Source organism: Phaenicophaeus curvirostris, chromosome 3, assembly GCF_032191515.1.
Source record: "Phaenicophaeus curvirostris isolate KB17595 chromosome 3, BPBGC_Pcur_1.0, whole genome shotgun sequence".
Classification (NCBI taxonomy): Eukaryota; Metazoa; Chordata; class Aves; order Cuculiformes; family Cuculidae; genus Phaenicophaeus; species Phaenicophaeus curvirostris.
In genome coordinates this window covers 17,326,867-17,351,964 of record NC_091394.1, presented here as the reverse complement: position 1 = coordinate 17,351,964, position 25,098 = coordinate 17,326,867, and the positions used below count along the sequence as shown (strand labels likewise).

Here is a 25,098-nt window from a genome sequence, read left to right as displayed (position 1 = left end):
CAGCCAAGGGTGGCCCATCACGCTCTTCTGGGAGCCCAGCGTCCCCTGCCCGCAGTCCATGTGATGTCCCCTCTGCATCCCACTGCTGCGTCACAGCAAAGCCTTGCCCGCGGCACTTCTGGGCCAGCTCTGTCCCCAGAGCTCTCCTTGCACCGAGGCAGCGGGAGGCCTTTGATCCCTCTCCTCAGGCACCGCAGCAGCGGCAGCTGGTGCTGCCCGTCCCCTGCCTCGCGGTCCCCTGTTCTCTCCTCTCCACATCTGCTGGGCAGCAACCCACTGGGACCTTCCTGTCCCACACAGGGACCCCAACCCTGGAGCCCTGCACTCCTGGCTTCTCAGGGGGCTGGACTGCCATTCCCCTCTGCAGACCCCCAGGCAGGCTCCTGTCCCAAAGTCCAGCCTCCACGGAGAGGGCGCTCAGGGCTCTGTTTTGGGGAGGGCAGGACAAGGAGCAGGTGTTGCCCTGGGGACCTGCATGAGTCCCACCAGGACACGGGCAGCGCTTCTTCTGCTGGCGCGGGTGCCGGCTCCCAGGACACACCAGCAGTTTCTCTCCTCCCAGATGCTGCTGCCCTTCACCACCTGCCAGAGCACAGCTGCGTGTGAGAGGGCGGTGGGGCGGATTGTGAGGCTGAGTGACTTCCTCCTGGCCAGCGGTTCCTCAGCACAGGTAAGGAGACAGGCACCCTCCAGCTGGGGGTTCTTCCCTTCCCTGCACACCGGAGCAGCCCCTAGCTCAGAGATGCCTGTGAGGCGAGTCTGGTTGAGGTGTTCAGTGAGGCTCTGCCCTGGAGAGAAGGTCTCCGTTTCTTTCCTATTCCCACGGTCTCCTCTCCCCAGTGCCCTCTCTGCCAGGACTCCTCTCAGTCCCCAGGCCTGTGCAGGACAGGACTGCCCAAGGAGCATGGTGGGAGGCCAGGTCTGCAGCTCTCCCTGCCCTGCTGCCCTACAAGCACCTTTGGGAGGGTCCTCCAAATTCTGTCTCACTGGGGATATTTCCTTGTGGAAGCTCCTGGGTTCAGGACTTTGATTGCACCTGCTGCCCCTCAGCCCTTCTACCTCTCTTGCCTCCCACACCCAGGGCTGGAGCACCTGCGAAGGAGACGATGACAGCCGTGCCTGCCTCACAGAGATCCGTATCCCCCTCCTGGGACAGCTGCTGGGACGTCTCATCTTTTGCTGCTTTTGCAAAAACTGGGAGATCAGATCGGGGGCTTTGGATGCTCTTCATTACCTCTTCAGATTCTTCCAGCAGCAAAAATGTAAGAGGTGCTGGGGTGGGCTGCCTCCCTCCAAACACACACAGACCTCTCCTCATGCACATGGCTGCTTCCCCGAGTCTTGCAAGGGACTGTTCCGGTGCTTCTGGAAGTCATCCATGAGAGCCTGCCAGCTTCCAGACGTCCCCTGCCTCTCATTTATCCACTCTTCCGTGATCCCCTCGTGTTTAGGCACGGCACGTCCACAGGATGATCCAGAACATCCAGAGAGACAAAGGGAGCGGGAAGCTGAGGACACCTGGCTGACTTCACCAAGCGCAAGCCGCATTGCCATGGTAATGAGCACATCAGCAGGAGACTCGTGTGAGCGAAGGGATCCAGAATGAGCGGGGTGGCATGGCCTCACTGTCTCCAGTGAGGGGGTTGCTGCTGTCCCCGAGCAGGGACCCAGCAGCAGCTTCAGCTCTCTTGGCTTCCACCAAGCCCCGGTTCTCCGCGGGCCCAGCGCTGTGCCCACAGCCTCCACCCTTCCTCCCCCATGCTGAGGGCTCTCTGTCCCCGTGCTCCATTGTGCACCGACTGCAGCCCCTGCTGCCAGCTTTCCTGCGGGCACTGCTGCCAGGACATCTGTGCCCAGAGCTGCTCCCCCAGCTCAGCGGAGTAGCACCATCCGGGCACTCGGTGAGACGTGTCTTCCCTGCCTTCCTTCCACCCGCAGGCATTTGGAAGATACCTCGAGCCTTCTGAGAAGACAGAGCTCGTCCTCATGGCCATTAAGGCCCTGAGAGACTCAAGCCTGGATGCCAAGGAGGCGGCGAGCAGCATCCTGGATGTGGCCATGGGAGAGCCCGCCTCATGGCTAGTGCAGGTAAGTGGCATGTGGCTGCCTTGCTGTGCCCTTCCCTTGAGCGCTTCCAGGCTTTGTGTGTCCCCGTATCCCTCTCTCCCTGACCCAGGTGCCTCAGGCACCTGGCAGCACAGTCGGATGGGAAGTGGTTTCTTGGGAAATGGCTGCACTCCAGCAGCAGCCCTGACCTCCCCTGTGTGCCCTCCAGGTTCCGGACATCGTGAGGTGCATCTATGAAAACAGGGAGTGCATCTGCACGGCATCAGCCCGGCACAGCCTGGACTCGCTGCTTCTGCTGGTGACCGACTGGTGTCCCAGGGAAGTGGTCACGATCCTGTTGGGGTTGTCTCCGTCGTGTGACAGGTACTGACCCCAACAGTCCCTGTGAGCTTCTTCCATGCCCAGCAGCAACAGGAACGCTATCCCAGACCCCTCCTGCTCACCCAGGCAGGGACCCGGCCCCCAAGCAAAGGTCTGGAAGGGGCCGGGGCTGCAGGACTGCCTGGATCCTGCGGGCTGTCCCAGGAACCGCGCGGTGTCGAGGCAGCTCTGCTGACAGAGCACTCTGGTCCTGCAGGGCTGCTCTGGCCATCTGGGATGTGCTGCTTTCCCAGCCCCACACGGTGGAGAAGGCCTTGAGCGAGCTGCTCCGACAGCTCCAGGGCAAGTGGCTGCACGGCGTCTTCAGCTCCAACGCAGAGGAGGTCGCCTGCTTCCTTCGTTTGTCTGTGAGTGGCCAGAGCAGTCCTTGCTCGCTCTCTGGGCTGCATCTGCCTCTGTGGGAAAAGGGGCCCGGCCATCTCCCCTCCCACCTGCCCCCAGATGGTCACCTCCTCCAGGACATACGGCCACGGCCCCTTGGGGCCGGCAGGGACCGGCCCAGCACTGGGTTCCTTTGCGCCAACTGTGCCAGGGCCACCCCACGCTGCGTGGGCCCCGGAGCCCTTGCCCTCAGGGAGCCTCACGGTGTGGGGAACCCTGCAACTCCTGCCAGTCTCCCACTGCTCTCTTTCTTCCAGCTGCTGGCCTCAGGTTACGGGAACGCAGAGGAGATTGCTGGCCAGGACCAAACCCAGAGGTTCCTGCAGCGTACAAGCCCGGGTCTGCTCTCACTGGAGCTCAGAAGCCTGGTGACACTGTCGCAGAGACCTGAGACGGTGAGTGGGGCACGGGCAGGCTGCAGCCACGTTGGCAGCCTGGGGCTGGGGCTGTGGGTAACGCGGAGGCTAGTGCTCAGTGGCCAGAGAATTTGTGCTAGGGTGCTCTTTCCCCATTTTGCGAAAGGGAATTCTGTGCTTGATACAGGCAAGGAAAATGCTAGACCTGCTGCCGGACGTCATGGGCACCCAGGAGAATGCCGGCTCTGAGGACAAGATGAAGGCTCTGCTGGTTGTCCAGAACGTGCTGCGTCATCTGGGGAGGAAGGAGGCCAGCCCCGTGGCTCTGCAGCTGCTGGAGAAGCTCCGGCCGGTCTTTGATGATGTAAGGCTGCTGTGGGAGCCTCAGCCCCACCGCTCGGCCCTCTGCAAGGACAACTGCCCATCAGCCCAGCCCCGCAGGGCTATTTGGGCCGGGGTTTTCCCTCCTGGCTGTGGAGTCTGGCTCCAAAGCATCTCCTCTCACAGCAGCCCTGCCCTCGACCCTGCTCTGGGAGCGGCTCTCGCTCCAAGTCTCCTGTCCTCCTCCCTTCCAGGAGTGCAGCCAGCTGCGAGAGCTCTCCATCTGCCTCTTCAAAGATGCGATGCAGATGGTGGTGGGGAACAACAAGCAGCAGACAAAGGAGCATGTGTGGAGAAGCCTGATCCCACTGTTCTTTCGCATGAGTGACCAGACCAAGAGCGTGGCCAAGGTACAGATTACGAACCTGAGCAGGGATGCGGGGAAGGCTGAGCTGACACCACAAGTGTGGCCTGGGCACCAGGGAGGGAAAAGGGCTGCTGGCAGTCCGACACGAGGAGTCTGTGTGGTCTCAGGGTCCAAGAGCTGGAGTCACTGAGGACGGGGCAGACCCTGCTTCCCTGCATGGATCCCACCACTGCCTTCCTGTGGCCTCCTGCCACAGAGGCGAGGAAGATGGGCTCCTGTTTCTCCCTCCTTCCCCCATTCACCTCTCCTCCAGCGCACCCAGAGAGAGGATCAAAAGGAAGGAAGGAGAAGCTGGCACGGACATCTCCCACGCCTGCAATACGTGGTCCAGCAGGGCTCAGCAGCAGTCCATGGCCACCAACACCTGAGCACGAGAGTCCCTAGAGACTTTCTGGCTGTCCCTGCACGTGCTGGAGGCCAGGGCTTTGAGTCCCTGGAACCCCAGCCCCTGTCCTTCTCCACAGGCAGCTCAGGAAGCCCTCCTCGTTGCTGCAAAGCTGCTGAAGTTGAGAAATCTCACCCGCCTGACCCAGACGCAGCAGATATTCCGAGTTGGGGAGTACTTGGTGAGGACAAGCCCCAAGCCCTAGAGCCCAGTCTGGACAAGGGGACAGCCGTTCCTGCTCTGCTCCAGCCTAGAGCCCAGAGCCCAGAGCCTGGAGCCTCCTTCCCTTCCCCTGGGCCCAGAGCCCCCGGGGCTGCTTCTCCAAGCCCCTTTCCCCTCCCCACTCTCATGGTGTGGAAGGAGACCCTAGGCTGTCTGGGCCCTGGCAGCGGGACAGAAGGGTCACAGGACCTCCAGACCCCTATGCCTGCAGCTGTCTCTGTGCCTCAGCGCCACAGGGCTCCTGTCTGGGAGATGGGAATGGCCTGAGGTGGCAGGGGTAAAGGGGATGCTGGTCCAGCTGCCTGGGAAGGCTGCGTGACACTCTGTGCCCCTCTACTCTCTCCAGCTGGTGAAGGCCAAAGGCAGAGCTGCAGAATACCTGCACGAGAGCCTGGCATACTTGCAGGATGCTCAGGACACCTTGCGAGAGGCGGCCGTGCGGTTTGTCGGTGAGCCACAGCCCCCGGGGTCCCTCTGTTGCAGCCTGGCCCCAGTCCCCGCCGCTGCGCTGGCAGCAAGGGGAGCCCTGGGGCTGCCAGAGCCCTGGGTGCCCCGTGACGGGCCTGGGCAGCCAGGGCTCGGTGCCTCCCTCTCCCACCCCTGCCCACGACGCTGGGCTTGGCTGCAGCCTCGCTCAGTCCCTCACCCCAGCCCGGCACTGCCCTTCCCTGGGGTCTCCCTGCTGAGGGGGAGCAGGGGCTGCAGCCAGACCGGCAGAGCCGGGAGCTGTGCTGCTGGGAGCACGCTGGGGAGCAGGCGGCTGACAGAGCTCTGTGCCTAGGGCTTGCCGCGCGCCACCTGAGGCACCAACGGGAGGAGAAGCTGCCTGAGATCTGCCAGGGTGAGTAGGGGCAGTGCTGTGCATGCCGGGGCTGCTGGGGCAGGGGACAGAGCCTGGGCAGCGAGCTGCTGCGCCTTGCCCTGCTTCAGGGTTCGAGGGCAGAGGAACATCTCGGGGGCATTGGGGGCCTTCCTGAGCAGCAGCTGCCAGCCGAGGTATTTGTCCCACCTGCTCCTCCCGGCCAGGGAAAGGGAAGGGTGGGGCTGGCAAGGTCTGGCGGAGATGCCTGAGGGTCTCTGCAAAGAGGTGGGGTTCAGCTCCCTTCTCTTTCCTTTGTCGCAGCCCTCCAGGTTTTGGAGAAAGATCCCCAGCTCTCCGTCTCATCTCTGGCAACTCAGAACATCCATATTCTGAGAGCTCTAGGGGAGCAGCCAACGTCACCACGGAAGCGGTGGGCGCGGTGCTGCTGGCCCTGGATGGCCGGGCAGGAGTGAAGCTCTCCTAAAGAAAATGCCTCCATTGGATGAAAGCTGGAACCTGGTTGGTCTCTTGTAGCAAGGATTGGGCACGTTGCTGTAAGAGTTGGTCAAAGGTTCGATTTCTGTCTCAACATTTTCTGTCTCAACATTTTCTCATTTCTCATCAGGAAAACGGCCAGAGCTGGCACAGAGTGAATACTTTGTACCTAACTACCTGTACCTTTCTTCCTTATCTCAACAAAGTTTTGTACCTGTCTTCAAACCTCCTTGCTCCCTACCATTGTGAAAGATCCATGAAGCAAGGAGGAAAAGACAGGAAGATTAATGACGGGACTTAGCACAGACCCATAACCAACACAGCATGCGTGCAAGGTGATGATGACTACTGGCCTTCATTGGGAGACCCCAGGTTGACCACTGGCGCCAGGAGGAGCGCATGCGCAAGGGGAGGAGACCTGCAGACACTCCTTTCTTGGCACGTGTGGCCTGCTAGGTGGAGATTGGCACATCTCCACAGGCATAGGTGGGTCACAGGTGTATTGACTGGCATAAAAGACAGCTCTGGAGCAGCTGAATTAGGGGGGAACAGAAGACCGAGACAGAAGAAGATCCCCCCACTCTGGGATCACCTCCATCAAAGACCAAAACAGCAGAACGCCTTCTGGACCTTGTCTCCCAGAGACGCCGGACATCTGGGGACCCGTGGTGGTAGCCATGAACCCCTTTTCCTTCCCTCTTCTCCCCATCTCTTTCCTTGTTCTCTGTCTCTTTCTATCGTAGGTTGCTTTACGGGCATAAGTAATAAAGTGCCAGGTTAGATTGAAGTTTGACTCCCTTGACTCTTTGAATTATTTGCGCTCTGAAACCATAAATGAAACGAACCATCACGCGTCCACGAGTGGACCGTGACAGTTGCCTGGAAAGCTGTTACTGTTAACGCTGTTAATCCCTACGAATCATTTATTACATTTATTGTTGTAATGAGTAAAACTTGATTTCACAGAGTATTGGAGAGTTTGGGCTTTTATGCTGATCGCACTTTGTGCTGCGCACCCTGTGTTAAAACACCTCGGAGCTTCCCAAACCTGCTGCCTCTTGACCCACTGCCCCCACCGCGCCTGCCCCAGCAGCTGAGCGTGTGCCGATTTTCTGCACAGCCCTGGCAGAGCCCGACTGCTTCTCAGCTTAGTTGATTTTGCAAGGATTTGGTTGTTTCTGCAGCTTTTGTGCAGCTCTGCTCACACTCCTGTGCCCACCAGGTCTCCAAGGCCACTTGTGTTTCACAGGGCATGTGGAGGGATAGAGAAGAGGAGGCTGAGGGGAGACCTTGTTGCTCTCTACAACTAATCTTTCACAGAAAGGGTCATTGGGCACTGGCAGAGGCTGCCCAGTGAGGGGATTGAGTCATGTAAATGGCAGGTGGATGAGGTGCTGAGGGGCACGGTTTAGTGGTTGATAGGAATGATTGGACTAGATGAGCCTGGAGGTCTTTCCATACCTAGTGATTCTGTGAATACGCAGGTAGGAACATGGCATGAGCAGAAGGACAGTGTCGAGTGCTTACACCATGTCACGCCCAGGAGCTCCGCGCAGGGACAGGGAAGGATGCTCCAGGGGCTGGGAGCAGCTCCCAGGCCTCGGGACAGAGCCACCCTTGTGCCACAGAGAGCGTGTAGCCGTTGTCACGCAGCTGGCTGTTTGTGCATCAGTTTTCCCATGAGGAATCACTGTGCTGCTGCGGAGCGGCGTGAGGGCATCTGTGTATCCGGGCCGGGTGTACAGGCAGGGCTGGGCTGGTGAGATGTCCCCCCACCTCCAGGAGAGAGGGTCTGACAGGGTCAGGAGGGGCTGGAGGAGAACAAGGAGGCAAAAGGCTTGTTCTTATTTATTCTTTTTAATTGTAAATAACATCCCATTAAAAGGTGAAATCACACACAAATCTCTGCAGCCCTTTGGCACCGTATGGAGGCCCCAACAGAGGGAAATATAATGAGAACAGCAAATAAAGAGAGGCCTTATCAGTACAGACAAATACATCCACACCACACTCCAGAGCCTGTAGCCCTGTGCCCACCGGACACTATCCCCACCAATGTGGTGGCATCCCAGGGGACTTCAGGCGGTGGCACCTGGACAAAGCAACAGCCCAAGGCCCTGCTCTGCCCCTTGCGTGACCGGAAGATATTCAATTCTCAGCTTGCCTCGTGCTTTACTCGGGAAGGAATGCAGAACTTTTCCAGGGAAGTTGTGGCTGCATCATCCCTGCAGGTGCTCAAGGCCAGGTTGGACAGGGCCCTGGGCAGCCTGATCTTGTGGGAGGTGTCCCTGCCCATGGCAGGGGAGTTGGAACTAGATGATCTCTAAGGTCCCTTTAACCCAAAGTATTCTACGATTCTGTGGTTCTATGATTCTATGATTCTCCCACTTCCACACTCCCACCCCCTCCCCAAATTTGAGTACAAATTGCAACAAGGATAATGGGATTTTTTAAAGGCTTCTTTATTAATTCATAAGCTACAACCTCTCTCAATAAATATTGCGGCTAACATTAAAGGTCCTAAATGCTGTTGTTACTAAACAGAAATTCTCTACAATCTTTGACTTCTCAACAAGTCTAAGGCAAACCACTGACACTACAGCTTCTGCTCACTCCTACCTGATGCCTACTCTATCTCTAATAACCTACAGCGAAGGAGAGGTGAAGAATCCAGTTCTTGGAAGTCCCAGTAGCGTGGGGGAAGCATCCTGCTAAAGCACACGTGGGCTTTGATCGGTGACTGGCCTCTTACAAGAGGGAATCCAGAGTGATCCAGTTGCTCTCATCCGCTATTACAGATGCATCGCTGACTTCAAACAACTGCTCCGCATTGGCAGAATCCGAGAGGAGATCGCTTGTCCCTTCATCACAGAGATGCTGCAGGAAAGAAGTGGCCACGAAGCTTTCGTCCAGGCTCAGGCTGTTCTGGGAGGACTCAGTGAGGACCTGCTCCGGCCCCTGGGGACATTCAAAGTGGTGCCCTTGTGCCATCAACTCCAGGTTGAGCGTTTTGAGGCTGACTGGAGATAAGAGCTCCAGATCCCCAAAAGTGGAGACCTCTCTGTTCAGGCTGGGGTCAGAGTCCCCTTTCAGGGATCCCAGCTGGGTCTGCTCCTCCTGGCTCAGCAAGGCGGAATTGGAAAGCCGACACGCTTTGGCTGTTTGCTTGGGCAAGGGCTGCTTGCGCTTGAGCCCTCTTTTGCCATCCACTGGATTCCAGTTCTGGTTGCCAAGACCTTCTTCAAACTCCTTCAGCAGCAGCTGTGACTCCAGGTTGACAGAGAGGACTTTATTGGAGGCACAAGCTGAAGCAGCCAGGGAGGCACCACGCTGTGCTTCTTGCTGGGCTTTCGCAGTGGAGGCTGGGTGGATCTGCACTGGGTGCATCCTCTGCTTTTTGAAGGCACCGCTCTTGAGCTGCTCAACGTATTGCGGGTCAAGCTTCCAAAAGCCACCTCTCCCTGGCTTGTCCTTCTCTCGAGGCACCTTGATGAAGCGCTTGTTTGAGGAGAGGTTGTGCCGGATGGAGTTCTGTGAAAAAAGAGAAAAAAAACAAGGTGGAACAATCATCGGCTGGTGCCGCAACTATCTGCGTGGGGAGGCTGGTGGAGAAGCATCTTTGCAGCCAGGAGGAAGAGGAGGGTCTTTACATCCATGTGGCCCCATTACCAGCGGCAACATGTGGCATCACCATGGTGGACAGCACCATCAGGGCCCTCCTCGCATCCCCAGCTTGACCCACACCTCCTGTTAGTGTTGCGGGGAAAGCGGTTTGCTAAAATACAGGCACATGTCTGCCTGCTGCCAGGCTGACACAAACCGGACGGGCAAAACTGGAGAGGCACGGGGGCTGTCCCACCCCAGCCCTGTGTGTCCCCAGAGGTGCCTTCTGGCCCAGAGGAGCTCCGGGTAAAATCACTGCATCCTCATCAGCCACTGCTTAAAGGAGGTGGGGGGAAGACTATGGGGAAGAGAAAGAAAGAAAGAGAGGATTTTCTGCTTTTCCAGCCATATTTCCTGGTGGGTTAATATATTAATCCTTCCTCCCTGCAAGAACCTTGTGTACCTCCTGCATCTCTTCCTTCTGTCAATGAACACTTTGAATTAAAAGTGTGGTGAATATCCAGCCATGAGTTTGCAAGAGAAAGTCAAGATTCTGGTACTCAGCTTCTCCCATAGAGTCCCTCCCATAAGTTTCCCAGCACGGGGAGTCTGGGGAACACCTGTGGCCCTGGAGAGGGACCAAGGGCTTCCCTACCTTTCTCTCTGGTGGGCTTCAATAGCCTCCAGACACCCACTTGCCCAGGGAGGTGGTGGACAGTTCCTGGGCGGGGGGCTAAGAAAGGTTTAGCTCAGCCCTGCCTGGGGGAGCAGTGGTGCAGGATAGCTGGCACGCTCTGGATTTGGGCTGGGAATAACTAGAGCAGAGGGAGGAGCAACCCAGGTGCCTCCTGCCCCACCACATTCTAGAAAGCCACCCGTGCTGGAGAGTGTCCTCTGAGATGGAGCAGGGCAGCAAGCTACAGGAAGCTGAAGTGGGAGACAGAGACACCTTCACTCCAGAGTCAAGAGGAGATGCAGGGACCAACAGCGCAATGGGGACCTTTCCACTCCAAAAATGACCCTGAGCTCTCTCTTACACGATGGAAGCTGTGAAAGGCCCTTCCCAGCCATAAGGGGAGATGGGGCAGGGCAAGAGTTCTCAAATGTCCTACCTGCCACACGGGATCAGCTTGACGGAAGTAGCAGAAGTTGTCGGTAATCCACTTGTAGATGTCGGAGAGGGTGACGTGGGGCTCCTTGCTGGCTTCCATCGCCATGCAGATGAGGGTGGTGTAGGAGTAGGGTGGCTTGATGTAGGGGTTGGTCTGGTTGTCAATGCCCTCCGTCAGCTGAGGGTGCGTGGACACAACGTGGTGCTCCGTCATCCAGCTGGAGGAGGAGATGGGCATGCGGGGAGTGTGGGGCGTTTCCATGCGCACTGAGTCAGTGCCCAGGGGTGAGCACGGTGCGGCAAAGCTGGGGATGCCCTGACAGCTGTGGGGGTCCGGGCTGCTGGGGCAGCAGGAGGAGTTGCCCATGCTAGCGCTGATGATGGAGAAGTCCAGCAGCCACGTCAGGTTGGGCAGGCTGTCGTCCACATCGTCCGAGTCTCTCCTGCTGCCCTCCTGCCCTCTGTCCTTCCCTGTCTCCTCGTGGCTCTGCCACCCCTCAGCCATGCCTCATCGGCAGCTCTGGCATTCACGGGGTGCGTCTGAAGAGGAGGGAGGGGACGGAGCAGATCCTGCAATGACAACAGGGAAGGGATGAGGCTCTCTGAGGAGCAGCTGCTCTCTGGCCTGTGAGCAAGGCTGGGACTGGGTGCTCCCAGTGCCGCTGAGTGAGATCCATCCCCGGGCTGCTGCGCACCAGAGCCGTGACACCTCCCCTGGATGATCTACCAACCCGGAAGCTTGGGAAAATTCACTCAAACCCCTACATCCCAGTATCACCCAACCCTCGTGGGCCCAGCAAGTCATGGACTCGGAAAGTAATCAATAAAACAACAACGACTAAAACCACCCCTTACGTAACCAACATCCAGCCCTGTCGTCCCAAACAGAGTGGGCGTTTCTCCCACACGTTGCTAAGCAGGACAAAATGTCAAGATGAAAGACCTGGACAAAACGCCTTCAGCTTCCCTCTCTTCCACGTTATTCCTGCTCCTCCCTGCTCCTGGCACCCCAACACAACGCGGTGGGGGACCGCGCAGACCCACCCCAGGCACACCCTCACGCAGAGCCAGCTGCCCGTTCAGCCCTCCGTTACTCCCAGGCTGGGGATGCAGTGTCTGCCTTCCCTGCTTTGCTACGAACCTGCGATCCCGTGTCTTTGGGCAAGGAGCGAGCCCGCCGAGGCCGGCCGGGGACGAGGAGCTCTGCACGGGCTGCGCGGGGCGGCTGGGGCTGGAGGTTCCTCCTTTCGAATGACGCTGCGCCCAACAGTCAGCGGGGGGCGGGGCCAGCAGAACCACCTGCCCCGCTCCCACAGAACAGGCTTTTCTCCCCAAAAGAAGCTTCAGGGCAGCCACACCTTGTTCCGAAGCTTGGTGCCCAGTGTCACCACCCGGCCCCTGCCAGCTCCTGTGCCCACACTAAGGGAGATCCCAGAAGCACTCGCTGCCGTGGTCTGGATGGGGGCACAGGGGAATTCAAAGAAGAAAAAGAGCGATAACAATAACCATCCCCTGTGCAAACCCACTGCTCCTGACAGCCGGCAAACGCTCTGCAGGACGCTTCAAAACATCTGAGAAGGCACTTTCCAGGGGACTGTCTTTAAAGTGTCCAGCATACTTCCAGGAGAACTTTCTGGAAAGCTTCCTGTAGCAGGAACATCTGCCCTGAGAGGGAGGAGGCTGAGGCAGGGTGCAGGGGAGCTGGGGCTCAGCTTACAGACCCCACCCTGGTGCTGCCTGGGGACCCTCCAGCTGCCAACATGACCATATATGACCATGATCCCATTCTGCCTTGAGCCTAAAGGCAGCCCTGCCAGAGGCCATTTTGAGGCCTCCTCGAGCAGTAGGAGTGTGGGGGGAGGTTGTTCCTGTGCTAGGAGTACGTAGGCTGGTCTTCTCCTTGCGGTTTGGTGTCACCTCTTCACCAGGTGAGTACATGCGCTGTAGGATCCTCCCCCACCTCCTAAAGCCCTTAGAGATTCTGGTTATTTGTGCAGTAGTGTTGTGTAGCCCCAGTGACTGGTACCAGCTCGTGGGTGTGTGCATTGTTCCAAGGACTTTCCATAGGACTGTCCTCTGATATCTCCTCTGAAGCCCAGTTTTAGGCCCCGCAGCTTAAGTTTTTGTTTCTAGAGATCCATTTTCAGTCCCTCAACCCCATTTTTTGAGCCCCCGCAACCCTGTGTTTAGAAGCCAAAGCTTTGTTTTTAGGTTGCATGGGGGGGAATGATGGGGTTCCAAAACACTTTCCTTAAGGTCCAGGTCTTCTGTTTTGTGCCCCAGAGGAGCATAATTAGTTTTGAAACCCTCATTTCAGTGCCCAAAGTGTAATATGAGGTTCAAAAGCCTGTGTTTGAGGGTTCAAAGCATCACTTAAGGGCACAAAGGGTTAGCTGTTCTGCAGAGCTTCATTTTAGAGCCGCAGGGTTGAGGCTGTTGTGGGAGGTGTTTTTTAACAAAGCAGAGGGGTTTGGGTCTGACTGTGCATTACTTGGCTGCCATAAACTTGAACTGCCAGAGGGTGACAGTTCACAGGGATTGGAGCTGCTAGGAAGACATTCTGGCTTCCAGCACACCACAGATTCCAAGCCTCTTACTCAGAAATGCGTCAGAAGCTGGGTTTAATGGGTCTGAGGTTGAATTTTAGGGGGTCCAAACAGTCAGTAATTGGGTCAAACACCCTCTTCCTGCGGGTCAAAATCTAATTTATGTAGCCTAATTTCTAGTTTGCAAAGCTCACTTTTAGGCGCAGAGCTTCATTTTTAGGGCAGAAACGTTCACTGCATTCTCAATTCCCAAGACGTGATTTTAGGTTCCAAATCCTCATTTTAGGATCCAAGGCTGCGTTTTTAGGGTCTAAGCCCTCAGGGTCTAAGCCGGTCACCACCCGGCCCCTGCCAGCTCCTGTGCCCACAGTAAGGGAGATCCCAGAAGCCCTCGCTGCCGTGGTCTGGATTGGGGCACAGGGGAATTCAAAGAAGAAAAAGAGTGATAACAATAACCATCCTCTGTGCAAACTCACTGCTCCTGACAGCCGGCTTCGCTCCAGCCACATGGCTCAGCCCTCAGCACTGCTATCCCATGGGCTCGTCCCATCTCCCTCCCCAGAGAGTCCAACGCTCCCCGCGGCTTTCTGCCACCGCTGCCACCCCTGATCCTGTCCGAGTGACATCCCCCAACTTGAAAATAACAGTTGCCATAGGAGATCAGCTTTTATTGTCTGATATGTTGTCTTTCAAGGTCTGCATTCCCCACAACGAAGCCGGCTGAGACACCTCTCCCTCTGCCATGCTCTCCTCCTCTTCTTCCACAAGGGTTTCTTCACGCCAGCTGCTGATTGAGCTGCTTTCCTGATGTCACCGTGTCTCACAACTGCAGCCAACTGCCGTTTTCTGCTATGTGGAAGCTCTTTATAGTGATTTAAAGAGAAGGTGGCTGGGAGAGAGACACTTCGCTACGGCCACCATCATTCCTAGAGTGGACAACGCGAAGATGTGAAGCTGTGCGATGTCAGGCCTCAATCCTTTGAGGCTTTTTAGACCCCACTGGATGAACCCCCCCAGCATCTTGGCCTGACATCATCACTGGCACTGCTGGAGCTTGAGGTCTAAAGGACTACCCACCCCGTCCTTCCCAACTTGCATGAACTGGTGACCGTATGATTTCCGTGCTCCTCTTTTCCACCCTGCTTCCCACCCCCATCCACCTAGATCCATTCCTTTCCCCAGCCTTTGGTCCTTCCCAAGGAATTCCCTGCACACGATGTCTGGGGGACCTGTGGGACAGGCACACAAGGTTTGCATGATGGAGGAGGGCTGCAGCCTTTGTGCCTCAGCTGAGTGGAGAGAAGCAGCTCCAAGTGCTGAGCAAAGACAGCCCTTGTTTCCCTGGAATCTCCTCTGCTAGCAGGGGGCAGCAAGCTTGGGGAAAGCCAAGGAACATGCGTGTGGAAGGGAGCCCTTAGGCTGCGCACGCTGGTGGGACAGCTGCTGCTTCTCTGCAGAGCTCCAGGAGAACCTTTTGGGAGGCCCCTGGCTGTCCAACTCCACAGCTTCTGGAGTTTCTCCACTCTCTGGTCCGTTTGGGAGGCAAGGTCAGGACCTTGGCACAGCTGTCTTTGCAGGACACGAGCTTTGCAAGAGGAGGACTTAGAACACACACACACTCACACACACACACACAAAAAAAAAAAGGCAATCTGTGGTAAAAACTGGGCTCCCAGGGGTATTCAGCACCTGGAGTGATGCCCCGTCTCCCCAACCTCTCAGTGTCAGTCCCAAGCCCAGCTCAGTCACCATGGGCTGGGCAGGGGCTGCGTTAACACCCTCATCCCCCTCTCCCAATGCAAATAGTTCTGCAAGCAGAGAGGTGCTGGCAAGTGAACACACAATCCTGTTACTGAATTAAACAAGGAACAGGGATCTGGGAGAGGGCTGGGGCTGGAGAGGGTGAGTGCAGGCACCGGCCTTTGGATCTCTCTGTGTCCCAGCACTGCCCACCGCCGCTCCGTCCTTGTCCAGATTCACCTCTCAGAGGCTCCTCTAGTGTTTGGCCAGCCGGCGCACTGGCTTTGTCTTTTTTTTCTTCAGTGGGATGTTATCCTGCAGGGAGGCCTCCTGCTTCTTGGTGGTGTTGGCTCTACCCGGCAGGAGATGCCGGAGGTGCCGGTCAGGAACATCTGCCCTGAGAGGGAGGAGGCTGAGGCAGGGTGCAGGCGGGGCTGATGGGGGCTGGGAGCAGAGGCACTGTCCTCGATGTCCCCAGCCTTGTTGGTTGGACATCTCTGATGGCTTGTGGTTGCTGCTGAAAAGGGTGGGGTTTTAGTGGGGTTATGGTGGGGGTCTGTCCCAGCTGTGGGGAAGCGTCGTGGGGCAGGGGGTGGGTGTCCTACCCTGAGGGGTCTGCCAGCGCAAGGGCTGTGCCAGCACTTAGTGAGAGTTGAAGGAGCCTTCCCCTGCACCCTCAGATGGGATCTGGGAGCCTGTGGGACACCAGACTTGTCCAGATTTATTGTGCCGACAGCAGGGAATAGCGAGGCGAGAAAAACACGTGCAGCCCCTGTGGGACAAGTGATGGGCTCCGTCCTTCCTTCTGGCCACAGGAGGATGTCCTGGGTGTCAGGACAGGACATCTCACCACCCAGGAAGGCAAGGCTGAGGAAGGCCCTTGGTGCTGGGCTCAGCACTGGCGTGGGGATGGGGCACAGCCGTGTCTCCTGCCAGGTGCAAACGCGGCTGATGTGAGCAGCTCCTGTCACGCAGCTCCTCCTGCCGTGGCTGTAGCTGGAGCACGGACTGGGGCTGAGGCACCTCTGCGACGAGGACAGGCTGAGAGAGTTTGGGTTGTTCAGCCTGGAGAAGAGAAGGCTCTCGGGAGACCTCGTAGTGGCCTTGTGGCACCTGAAGGGGCTACAATAAAGCTGGGGATGGCACATGGTGACAGGGCGAGTGGGAGTGAGTTCAGGTTTGAAAGGGGAGGACTTAGAGTAGACATGAGGAAGAAATTCCTTGTGATGAGGCTGGTGTTGCCTGCAGAGTGGGACAGGGATCGGGGGGACAGGGACTCGAGGCCCTGGTCTGCAACACCAGCAGGGACAGCTGGAAAACCTCTGGGGACTCTCCTGGTCAGGTCTTTGTGGCCGTGGTCTGCTGCTCAGCCCTACTGGACGTCTGTGCCTGCGTCTCTGTCCTTTCTTGGGATGGGTATGCTGGGATCCTTCCCCTGGGATGCTCCGGAGGAGAGGTGAATGGGGAGAGGAGGGAGGGAGGGAGAGGACGCCACCTTCCTGTCTTCTGTGGCAGGAGGTACAGGGGGAGGAGGAAGACAGTGGTGGGATCCATGCAGGACCCATGAGGGTCTGCCGTCTTCTCAGTGCTGGAAAGCCTGGGGACCAAGAGGCTCAATGCCCTCTCCCTCAATGAGTGCCTTATCCTTTGCCCTCTGCCTCCCTAAAGAAAAGGACTCCCACGGGGGGTTAACAAACATGACTTCTTTTGGGGGGCAGCCTAACAGAGGGAGGAAACGCAGGAACAACAGTGGGCAAGGGCGTTCCCCTAATCTTGTGGGGGGGAGATGTGTTAAGTGCAATGGGAAAAGGCATTGGAAACATGAAGGAGTGAAAAATTGGGTGCGTTGCAGAAGTTCGTGGAGGAGCAAACAGATCAAGGGCATATAGTCCCAACTAACAGTCCTTGGAACACACCTGTATGTGTGATCAAAAAGAAATCTGGCAAAATGGCATTTATTACATGATATTTCTAGACAAATTACAAGAGGCCTTAAATAGGCAGGCGGGCAATATCGCCACTCGAGAAGTTTATGCTTAAACAATTAGCCTTAGAGAATGCAAACCCAGGCTTAGTGCACAGTTAATTGCAGGATCACCTGTCACAAAGTTTGTTGGTTTTACCAGAATTGACTGATGCCGACTTTACGAGAGCAATACAAACGATGGCTTGGATTGCGTGTGCCTCCTCGCTTTATACCAAAGGGCACAAGAATTACTCAGATGGTTTGTTTGCCAGCAATTGAACCCCATGCAGAAAGTAGCATATAGGGAGACGGAGGCTTTGGGTCAACTGACCAGTCCGTGACTCTTTGGACGTGGAAACTACAAAAATCATGACTGCTGTTAAACTGCAAAGTACGATACTCACAAAGCAATGGAGAACAATATTTTACCGGACTTGAAATGCTTGTTAGACAATTGATGTAAGCCTTATTAGATAATGCATGTACATATTTTAAGTGTTGTATGTGCCTGGTATCATATATTGTTTAAATATCCATAACATTGAAAAACTGTGGATCCAATAGTGAACAACCCAGGCTGTTATTTTCGACTAGTCAAAACTTGACTAAAACTGAAGACCCACAGCTGATGGACAGTGATGAGCAGTGCGTGTTTGGGGCTGGGAACGGGCTCTTGTCTGGTCCACAAGTGACCCTATGCAGACACCAGCCCCAAATCTCCTGCCTCACCTGACCAGAGACTTCTTCCACTTCACAATCTTCCTCTTTCCTGGAGCTGTGGGTCTTCAATTTTAGTCAAGCTTGAAGGGGCACGCGAGGGCATTTCAGCAAATGCCCCTGGAAATGGGAAGGAGAAACCTTATCAGAGGAGCATCACTGGGATGCTGCTGGCCTTGGTGGAATGTAGATGTGATCAGTCTCCTTCCCGCAACATCGAAGGGGGCTGTTCTGCTGCCCTTGCAGCCACCTGACACTCACTCATGCTCAGCTCCTCATTTCCACATCACAGTGTGGTTTTGTGACCATGTTATCGGCACCAGATTTAGGAAAGAGGAGCTGGGTGGTGCTGGAGCTGGTGATGGGACAGGGACTTCTGCAGAGGGCTCATTTCCTGGGGGCCTTGGATTGCTATCCTCCTAATGTCCCTTTGGGCACATCCCATCCCAGCGTTCAGTTCTGTGGAAGCCAAGGAGTTGTTTGCAGAAAAGGCTGTGCCGAGCTGCCAGGAAGCTTTGGCAGAAATCTGAGCCTTCTGACATTCATCGCTGAAGGATTTCCCCAGCGTACCAGAGCAGCTGGTTGGCTGTGCATCGTAAAGAGCCAGGAGCAGCTTTACCTTTACCTTTCGTGCCCTGCCGAACCCAGCACAGCCTCCCCCAGGGCGGGAGGTGGCTTTCCACGCTGTGCTCCAGCATTGCAACCCATCTGCCAGGCACCCTCCAGATGAGACACCCACGGGAAAACTGGGCCAGGGGAGCAGGGACAGGTCTGGACAGAGGGCAGAGCTCCTTCTTCTCCTCACGTTTACCTGCAGCCCCTCTCTACAGCCCTCCCTACTTTCCTCCTTTGCTAGGTGACTCCTCTGCTGCGTCCAGCTTGGTGACTCAGGACAGAGGGCAAGAAGAACCCGTGCAGCTCATCCTCGGGTCTCTAACCTTCTCAGTGAAGGTACTCGCATCCCTTTGCATGGGAGCTGTGCCCGTGTCTCCCGACGGGGCCGCCGGCTCTGCTGCCGGGGCTGCTGGCCGGACAGAGCGTCTCCCCTGGCTCTCCTGGGCAGCACTGCAGCCCCAGCACCCCAGTCCTGCTGGCCGTGTGCCAACCTTCTCACGCTCCCCGTTTGCCTCTCTGTCCCTGGTTGCCAGGAGGAGGCCCAGACGATGCATTCTCCACAGTCCCTCTGCACCCTGTGCAAACCTGCCCAGTGCCAGGACTTGCCCCAGGACCTGAACGCCTACTGCCGCAAATTGGAGCCGGCAGAGAATTTCGAGGTGAGCGGACAGGCAGCGGGTCTGGGGATGGGGTCAATGTTCCGGGCACCGGCACACTGTGAGGAGGGCAGGGACAAGTGTGCGTGGACACTGAGCTGCTACGAGGGGACTCGGGTGCCGCTGTGAAGCCCTGCAAGCAGAGAGCCTGGCACTGGGGGTGGTGGAGGGTTCTCTGGGGGCAGAGGCAGAGGGTCTCCTCCTGCTCCACCGCCTGGTGCTGGGTCTGCTGGCGGCTGCCAGGAACCGTTGTGGTTGTGCTCTGCAGATGCTGGTGAAAGAGGAGCCCAAGAACTACCTGAACACAGCAATGCGGCAGCAAGCCATGCTTTGCGACGCTGCCTTGAGGTACGTGCCCAGCCCCTGCTTCCGCGAGCACCTCTCAACAGCCCGTGGCCCCGGCCCCGTCTGGGAGCATCCCCCATGCCAGCAGAGCCCAGTGGTGCCAGGAGGGGAACTCTGCGGACAGCAGAGGGATCCTGCAGCTCCACGCCCGGTCTCAGCTGTTCCCCACAGACGGAGGCAGGAGACTTGCCTGCCAGGATGTCCTTGGGCCAAGGCAATGCCAGGGACAGAGGAGGTGCCCCTTGGTGGGGCTTCCCGCACAGCCTCCATCCCTCTTGGTGATCCCTCCTCCAGAGGTCCCTGTCCACCTGCCCAAGGCATCGAGGCACCGCTCCCAGCACCAGTGTCCAACATGGCCCTGTCTCGCTTTGCAGCCAAGTGCAGATGGTGCTGGACGAGAAAATGAAACGCCTCTTGCAGGCCTGTTTCAGCAGCGTCTTCTTCCTTCCACCACAAATGGACATGCCGGCCCCTCTCAAAGGTCTCTACTTCAGGGTAAGCGCTGGCTGAGCTACGGGAGCCCCTCGCCCCTCTGATCTTCTCCCTGACACCGCCTGCTGAGAGACAGTCAAGGCAGGGCAGGGACTCAACTCTACCTTCCGACCCTCAAGCCTTCATCCCCTTCCCACGGGTCTGGCCATGTCCAGCACCGCAGGCTGCTCTGTCAGATCTGTCCCTGGGGTGAGAGGGACTGCAGAAAGATTGCCACCACCCTCTGTCCTCCTTGCAGGCCCTGGAGGACGTGGACACCATGCTGCAGATACTGCTCCGTTCTTCCGCCGCTTTTTTTGTGGAGCTGCAGACAATCTTACAGGTCTGGCATTGGCAAAGAGTGGGGTTCACGAGGCCTCTTCCTGAGGGGACCGTCCTAAGGGGACGGTCCCCAGCCCAGTACCACACACAGAGCACTCTGCAGGGAGGGTGCCCAGCTCCCTTACGCAGCCAAGGGTGGCCCATCACGCTCTTCTGGGAGCCCAGCGTCCCCTGCCCACAGTCCATGTGATGTCCCCTCTGCATCCCACTGCTGCGTCACAGCAAAGCCTTGCCCGCGGCACTTCTGGGCCAGCTCTGTCCCCAGAGCTCTCCTTGCACCGAGGCAGCGGGAGGCCTTTGATCCCTCTCCTCAGGCACCGCAGCAGCGGCAGCTGGTGCTGCCCGTCCCCTGCCTCGCGGTCCCCTGTTCTCTCCTCTCCACATCTGCTGGGCAGCAACCCACTGGGACCTTCCTGTCCCACACAGGGACCCCAACCCTGGAGCCCTGCACTCCTGGCTTCTCAGGGGGCTGGACTGCCATTCCCCTCTGCAGACCCCCAGGCAGGCTCCTGTCCCAAAGTCCAGCCTCCACGGAGAGGGCGCTCAGGGCTCTGTTTTGGGGAGGGCAGGACAAGGAGCAGGTGCTGCCCTGGGGACCTGCGTGAGTCCCACCAGGACACGGGCAGCGCTTCTTCTGCTGGCGCGGGTGCCGGCTCCCAGGACACACCAGCAGTTTCTCTCCTCCCAGATGCTTCTGCCCTTCACCACCTGCCAGAGCACAGCTGCGTGTGAGAGGGTGGTGGGGCGGATTGTGAGGCTGAGTGACTTCCTCCTGGCCAGCGGTTCCTCAGCACAGGTAAGGAGACAGGCACCCTCCAGCTGGGGGTTCTTCCCTTCCCTGCACACCGGAGCAGCCCCTAGCTCGGAGATGCCTGTGAGGCGAGTCTGGTTGAGGTGTTCAGTGAGGCTCTGCCCTGGAGAGAAGGTCTCCGTTTCTTTCCTATTCCCACGGTCTCCTCTCCCCAGTGCCCTCTCTGCCACGACTCGTCTCAGTCCCCAGGCCTGTGCAGGACAGGACTGCCCAAGGAGCATGGTGGGAGGCCAGGTCTGCAGCTCTCCCTGCCCTGCTGCCCTACAAGCACCGTTGGGAGGGTCCTCCAAATCCTGTCTCACTGGGGATATTTCCTTGTGGAAGCTCCTGGGTTCAGGACTTTGATTGCACCTGCTGCCCCTCAGCCCTTCTACCTCTCTTGCCTCCCACACCCAGGGCTGGAGCACCTGCGAAGGAGACGATGACAGCCGTGCCTGCCTCACAGAGATCCGTATCCCCCTCCTGGGACAGCTGCTGGGACGTCTCATCTTTTGCTGCTTTGGCAAAAACTGGGAGATCAGATCGGGGGCTTTGGATGCTCTTCATTACCTCTTCAGATTCTTCCAGCAGCAAAAATGTAAGAGGAGCTGGGGTGGGCTGCCTCCCTCCACACACACACAGACCTCTCCTCATACACCTGGTTGTTTCCCCGAGTCTTGCAAGGGACTGTTCCGGTGCTTCTGGAAGTCATCCATGAGAGCCTGCCAGCTTCCAGACGTCCCCTGCCTCTCGTTTATCCACTCTTCCGTGATCCCCTCGTGTTTAGGCACGGCACGTCCACAGGATGATCCAGAACATCCAGAGAGACAAAGGGAGCGGGAAGCTGAGGACACCTGGCTGACTTCACCAAGCGCAAGCCGCATTGCCATGGTAATGAGCACATCAGCAGGAGACTCGTGTGAGCGAAGGGATCCAGAATGAGCGGGGTGGAATGGCCTCACTGTCTCCAGTGAGGGGGTTGCTGCTGTCCCCGAGCAGGGACCCAGCAGCAGCTTCAGCTCTCCTGGCTTCCAGCAAGCCCCGGTTCTCCGCGGGCCCAGCGCTGTGCCCACAGCCTCCACCCTTCCTCCCCCATGCTGAGGGCTCTCTGTCCCCGTGCTCCATTGTGCACCGACTGTAGCCCCTGCTGCCAGCTTTCCTGCGGGCACTGCTGCCAGGACATCTGTGCCCAGAGCTGCTCCCCCAGCTCAGCGGAGTAGCACCATCCGGGCACTCGGTGAGACGTGTCTTCCCTGCCTTCCTTCCGCCCGCAGGCACTTGGAAGATACCTCGAGCCTTCTGAGAAGACAGAGCTCGTCCTCATGGCCATTAAGGCCCTGAGAGACTCAAGCCTGGATGCCAAGGAGGCGGCGAGCAGCATCCTGGATGTGGCCATGGGAGAGCCCGCCTCATGGCTAGCGCAGGTAAGTGGCATGTGGCTGCCTTGCTGTGCCCTTCCCTTGAGCGCTTCCAGGCTTTGTGTGTCCCTGTATCCCTCTCTCCCTGACCCAGGCACCTCAGGCACCTGGCAGCACAGTCGGATGGGAAGGGCAGTGGTTTCTTGGGAAATGGCTGCACTCCAGCAGCAGCCCCAACCTCCCCTGTGTGCCCTCCAGGTTCCGGACATCGTGAGGTGCATCTATGAAAACAGGGAGTGCATCTGCACGGCATCAGCCCGGCACAGCCTGGACTCGCTGCTTCTGCTGGTGACCGACTGGTGTCCCAGGGAAGTGGTCACGATCCTGTTGGGGTTGTCTCCGTCGTGTGACAGGTACTGACCCCAACAGTCCCTGTGAGCTTCTTCCATGCCCAGCAGCAACAGGAACGCTATCCCAGACCCCTCCTGCTCACCCAGGCAGGGACCCGGCCCCCAAGCAAAGGTCTGGAAGGGGCCGGGGCTGCAGGACTGCCTGGATCCTGCGGGCTGTCCCAGGAACCGCGCGGTGTCGAGGCAGCTCTGCTGACAGAGCGCTCTGGTCCTGCAGGGCTGCTCTGGCCATCTGGGATGTGCTGCTTTCCCAGCCCCACACGGTGGAGAAGGCCTTGAGCGAGCTGCTCCGACAGCTCCAGGTCAAGTGGCTGCACGGCGTCTTCAGCTCCAACGCAGAGGAGGTCGCCTGCTTCCTTCGTTTGTCTGTGAGTGGCCAGAGCAGTCCTTGCTCGCTCTCTGGGCTGCATCTGCCTCTGTGGGAAAAGGGGCCCGGCCATCTCCCCTCCCACCTGCCTCCAGATGGTCACCTCCTCCAGGACATACGGCCACGGCCCCTTGGGGCCGGCAGGGACCGGCCCAGCACTGGGTTCCTTTGCGCCAACTGTGCCAGGGCCACCCCACGCTGCGTGGGCCCCGGAGCCCTTGCCCTCAGGGAGCCTCACGGTGTGGGGAACCCTGCAACTCCTGCCAGTCTCCCACTGCTCTCTTTCTTCCAGCTGCTGGCCTCAGGTTACGGGAACGCAGAGGAGATTGCTGGCCAGGACCAAACCCAGAGGTTCCTGCAGCGTACAAGCCCGGGTCTGCTCTCACTGGAGCTCAGAAGCCTGGTGACACTGTCGCAGAGACCTGAGACGGTGAGTGGGGCACGGACAGGCTGCAGCCACGTTGGCAGCCTGGGGCTGGGGCTGTGGGTAACGCGGAGGCTAGTGCTCAGTGGCCAGAGAATTTGTGCTAGGGTGCTCTTTCCCCATTTTGCGAAAGGGAATTCTGTGCTTGATACAGGCAAGGAAAATGCTAGACCTGCTGCCGGACGTCATGGGCACCCAGGAGAATGCCGGCTCTGAGGACAAGATGAAGGCTCTGCTGGTTGTCCAGAACGTGCTGCGTCATCTGGGGAGGAAGGAGGCCAGCCCCGTGGCTCTGCAGCTGCTGGAGAAGCTCCGGCCGGTCTTTGATGATGTAAGGCTGCTGTGGGAGCCTCAGCCCCACCGCTCGGCCCTCTGCAAGGACAACTGCCCATCAGCCCAGCCCCGCAGGGCTATTTGGGCCGGGGTTTTCCCTCCTGGCTGTGGAGTCTGGCTCCAAAGCATCTCCTCTCACAGCAGCCCTGCCCTCGACCCTGCTCTGGGAGCGGCTCTCGCTCCAAGTCTCCTGTCCTCCTCCCTTCCAGGAGTGCAGCCAGCTGCGAGAGCTCTCCATCTGCCTCTTCAAAGATGCGATGCAGATGGTGGTGGGGAACAACAAGCAGCAGACAAAGGAGCATGTGTGGAGAAGCCTGATCCCACTGTTCTTTCGCATGAGTGACCAGACCAAGAGCGTGGCCAAGGTACAGATTACGAACCTGAGCAGGGATGCGGGGAAGGCTGAGCTGATGCCACAAGTGTGGCCTGGGCACCAGGGAGGGAAAAGGGCTGCTGGCAGTCCGACACGAGGAGTCTGTGTGGTCTCAGGGTCCAAGAGCTGGAGTCACTGAGGACGGGGCAGACCCTGCTTCCCTGCATGGATCCCACCACTGCCTTCCTGTGGCCTCCTGCCACAGAGGCGAGGAAGATGGGCTCCTGTTTCTCCCTCCTTCCCCCATTCACCTCTCCTCCAGCGCACCCAGAGAGAGGATCAAAAGGAAGGAAGGAGAAGCTGGCACGGACATCTCCCACGCCTGCAATACGTGGTCCAGCAGGGCTCAGCAGCAGTCCATGGCCACCAACACCTGAGCACGAGAGTCCCTAGAGACTTTCTGGCTGTCCCTGCACGTGCTGGAGGCCAGGGCTTTGAGTCCCTGGAACCCCAGCCCCTGTCCTTCTCCACAGGCAGCTCAGGAAGCCCTCCTCGTTGCTGCAAAGCTGCTGAAGTTGAGAAATCTCACCCGCCTGACCCAGACGCAGCAGATATTCCGAGTTGGGGAGTACTTGGTGAGGACAAGCCCCAAGCCCTAGAGCCCAGTCTGGACAAGGGGACAGCCGTTCCTGCTCTGCTCCAGCCTAGAGCCCAGAGCCCAGAGCCTGGAGCCTCCTTCCCTTCCCCTGGGCCCAGAGCCCCCGGGGCTGCTTCTCCAAGCCCCTTTCCCCTCCCCACTCTCATGGTGTGGAAGGAGACCCTAGGCTGTCTGGGCCCTGGCAGCGGGACAGAAGGGTCACAGGACCTCCAGACCCCTATGCCTGCAGCTGTCTCTGTGCCTCAGCGCCACAGGGCTCCTGTCTGGGAGATGGGAATGGCCTGAGGTGGCAGGGGTAAAGGGGATGCTGGTCCAGCTGCCTGGGAAGGCTGCGTGACACTCTGTGCCCCTCTACTCTCTCCAGCTGGTGAAGGCCAAAGGCAGAGCTGCAGAATACCTGCACGAGAGCCTGGCATACTTGCAGGATGCTCAGGACACCTTGCGAGAGGCGGCCGTGCGGTTTGTCGGTGAGCCACAGCCCCCGGGGTCCCTCTGT

General features: G+C 58.2%; 1 protein-coding gene across 1 annotated transcript; it reads right to left on the bottom strand.

Moving 5' to 3' along the window:
• Window positions 1-8,585: 8,585 nt before the first annotated feature.
• LOC138718502 (forkhead box protein J1-like) lies at window positions 8,586-11,056 on the bottom strand. Its single transcript, XM_069853011.1, has 2 exons — window positions 10,553-11,056; window positions 8,586-9,368 (listed from the first exon to the last, which is right to left on the bottom strand). Exons 1-2 carry the CDS (start codon window positions 11,054-11,056, stop codon window positions 8,586-8,588), a joined length of 1,287 nt encoding a protein of 428 aa, XP_069709112.1.
• Between the last annotated feature and the right edge of the window lie 14,042 nt (window positions 11,057-25,098).

Excerpts from the sequence above, each read along its gene's own strand:
- LOC138718502 (XM_069853011.1), bottom strand. The coding sequence starts at position 11,056 with ATGGCTGAGGGGTGGCAGAGCCACGAGGAGACAGGGAAGGACAGAGGG. Across the intron at positions 9,369-10,552 it reads AAGCTGATCCCGTGTGGCAG|AACTCCATCCGGCACAACCT; the intron begins GTAGGACATTTG and ends CTTTTTTCACAG.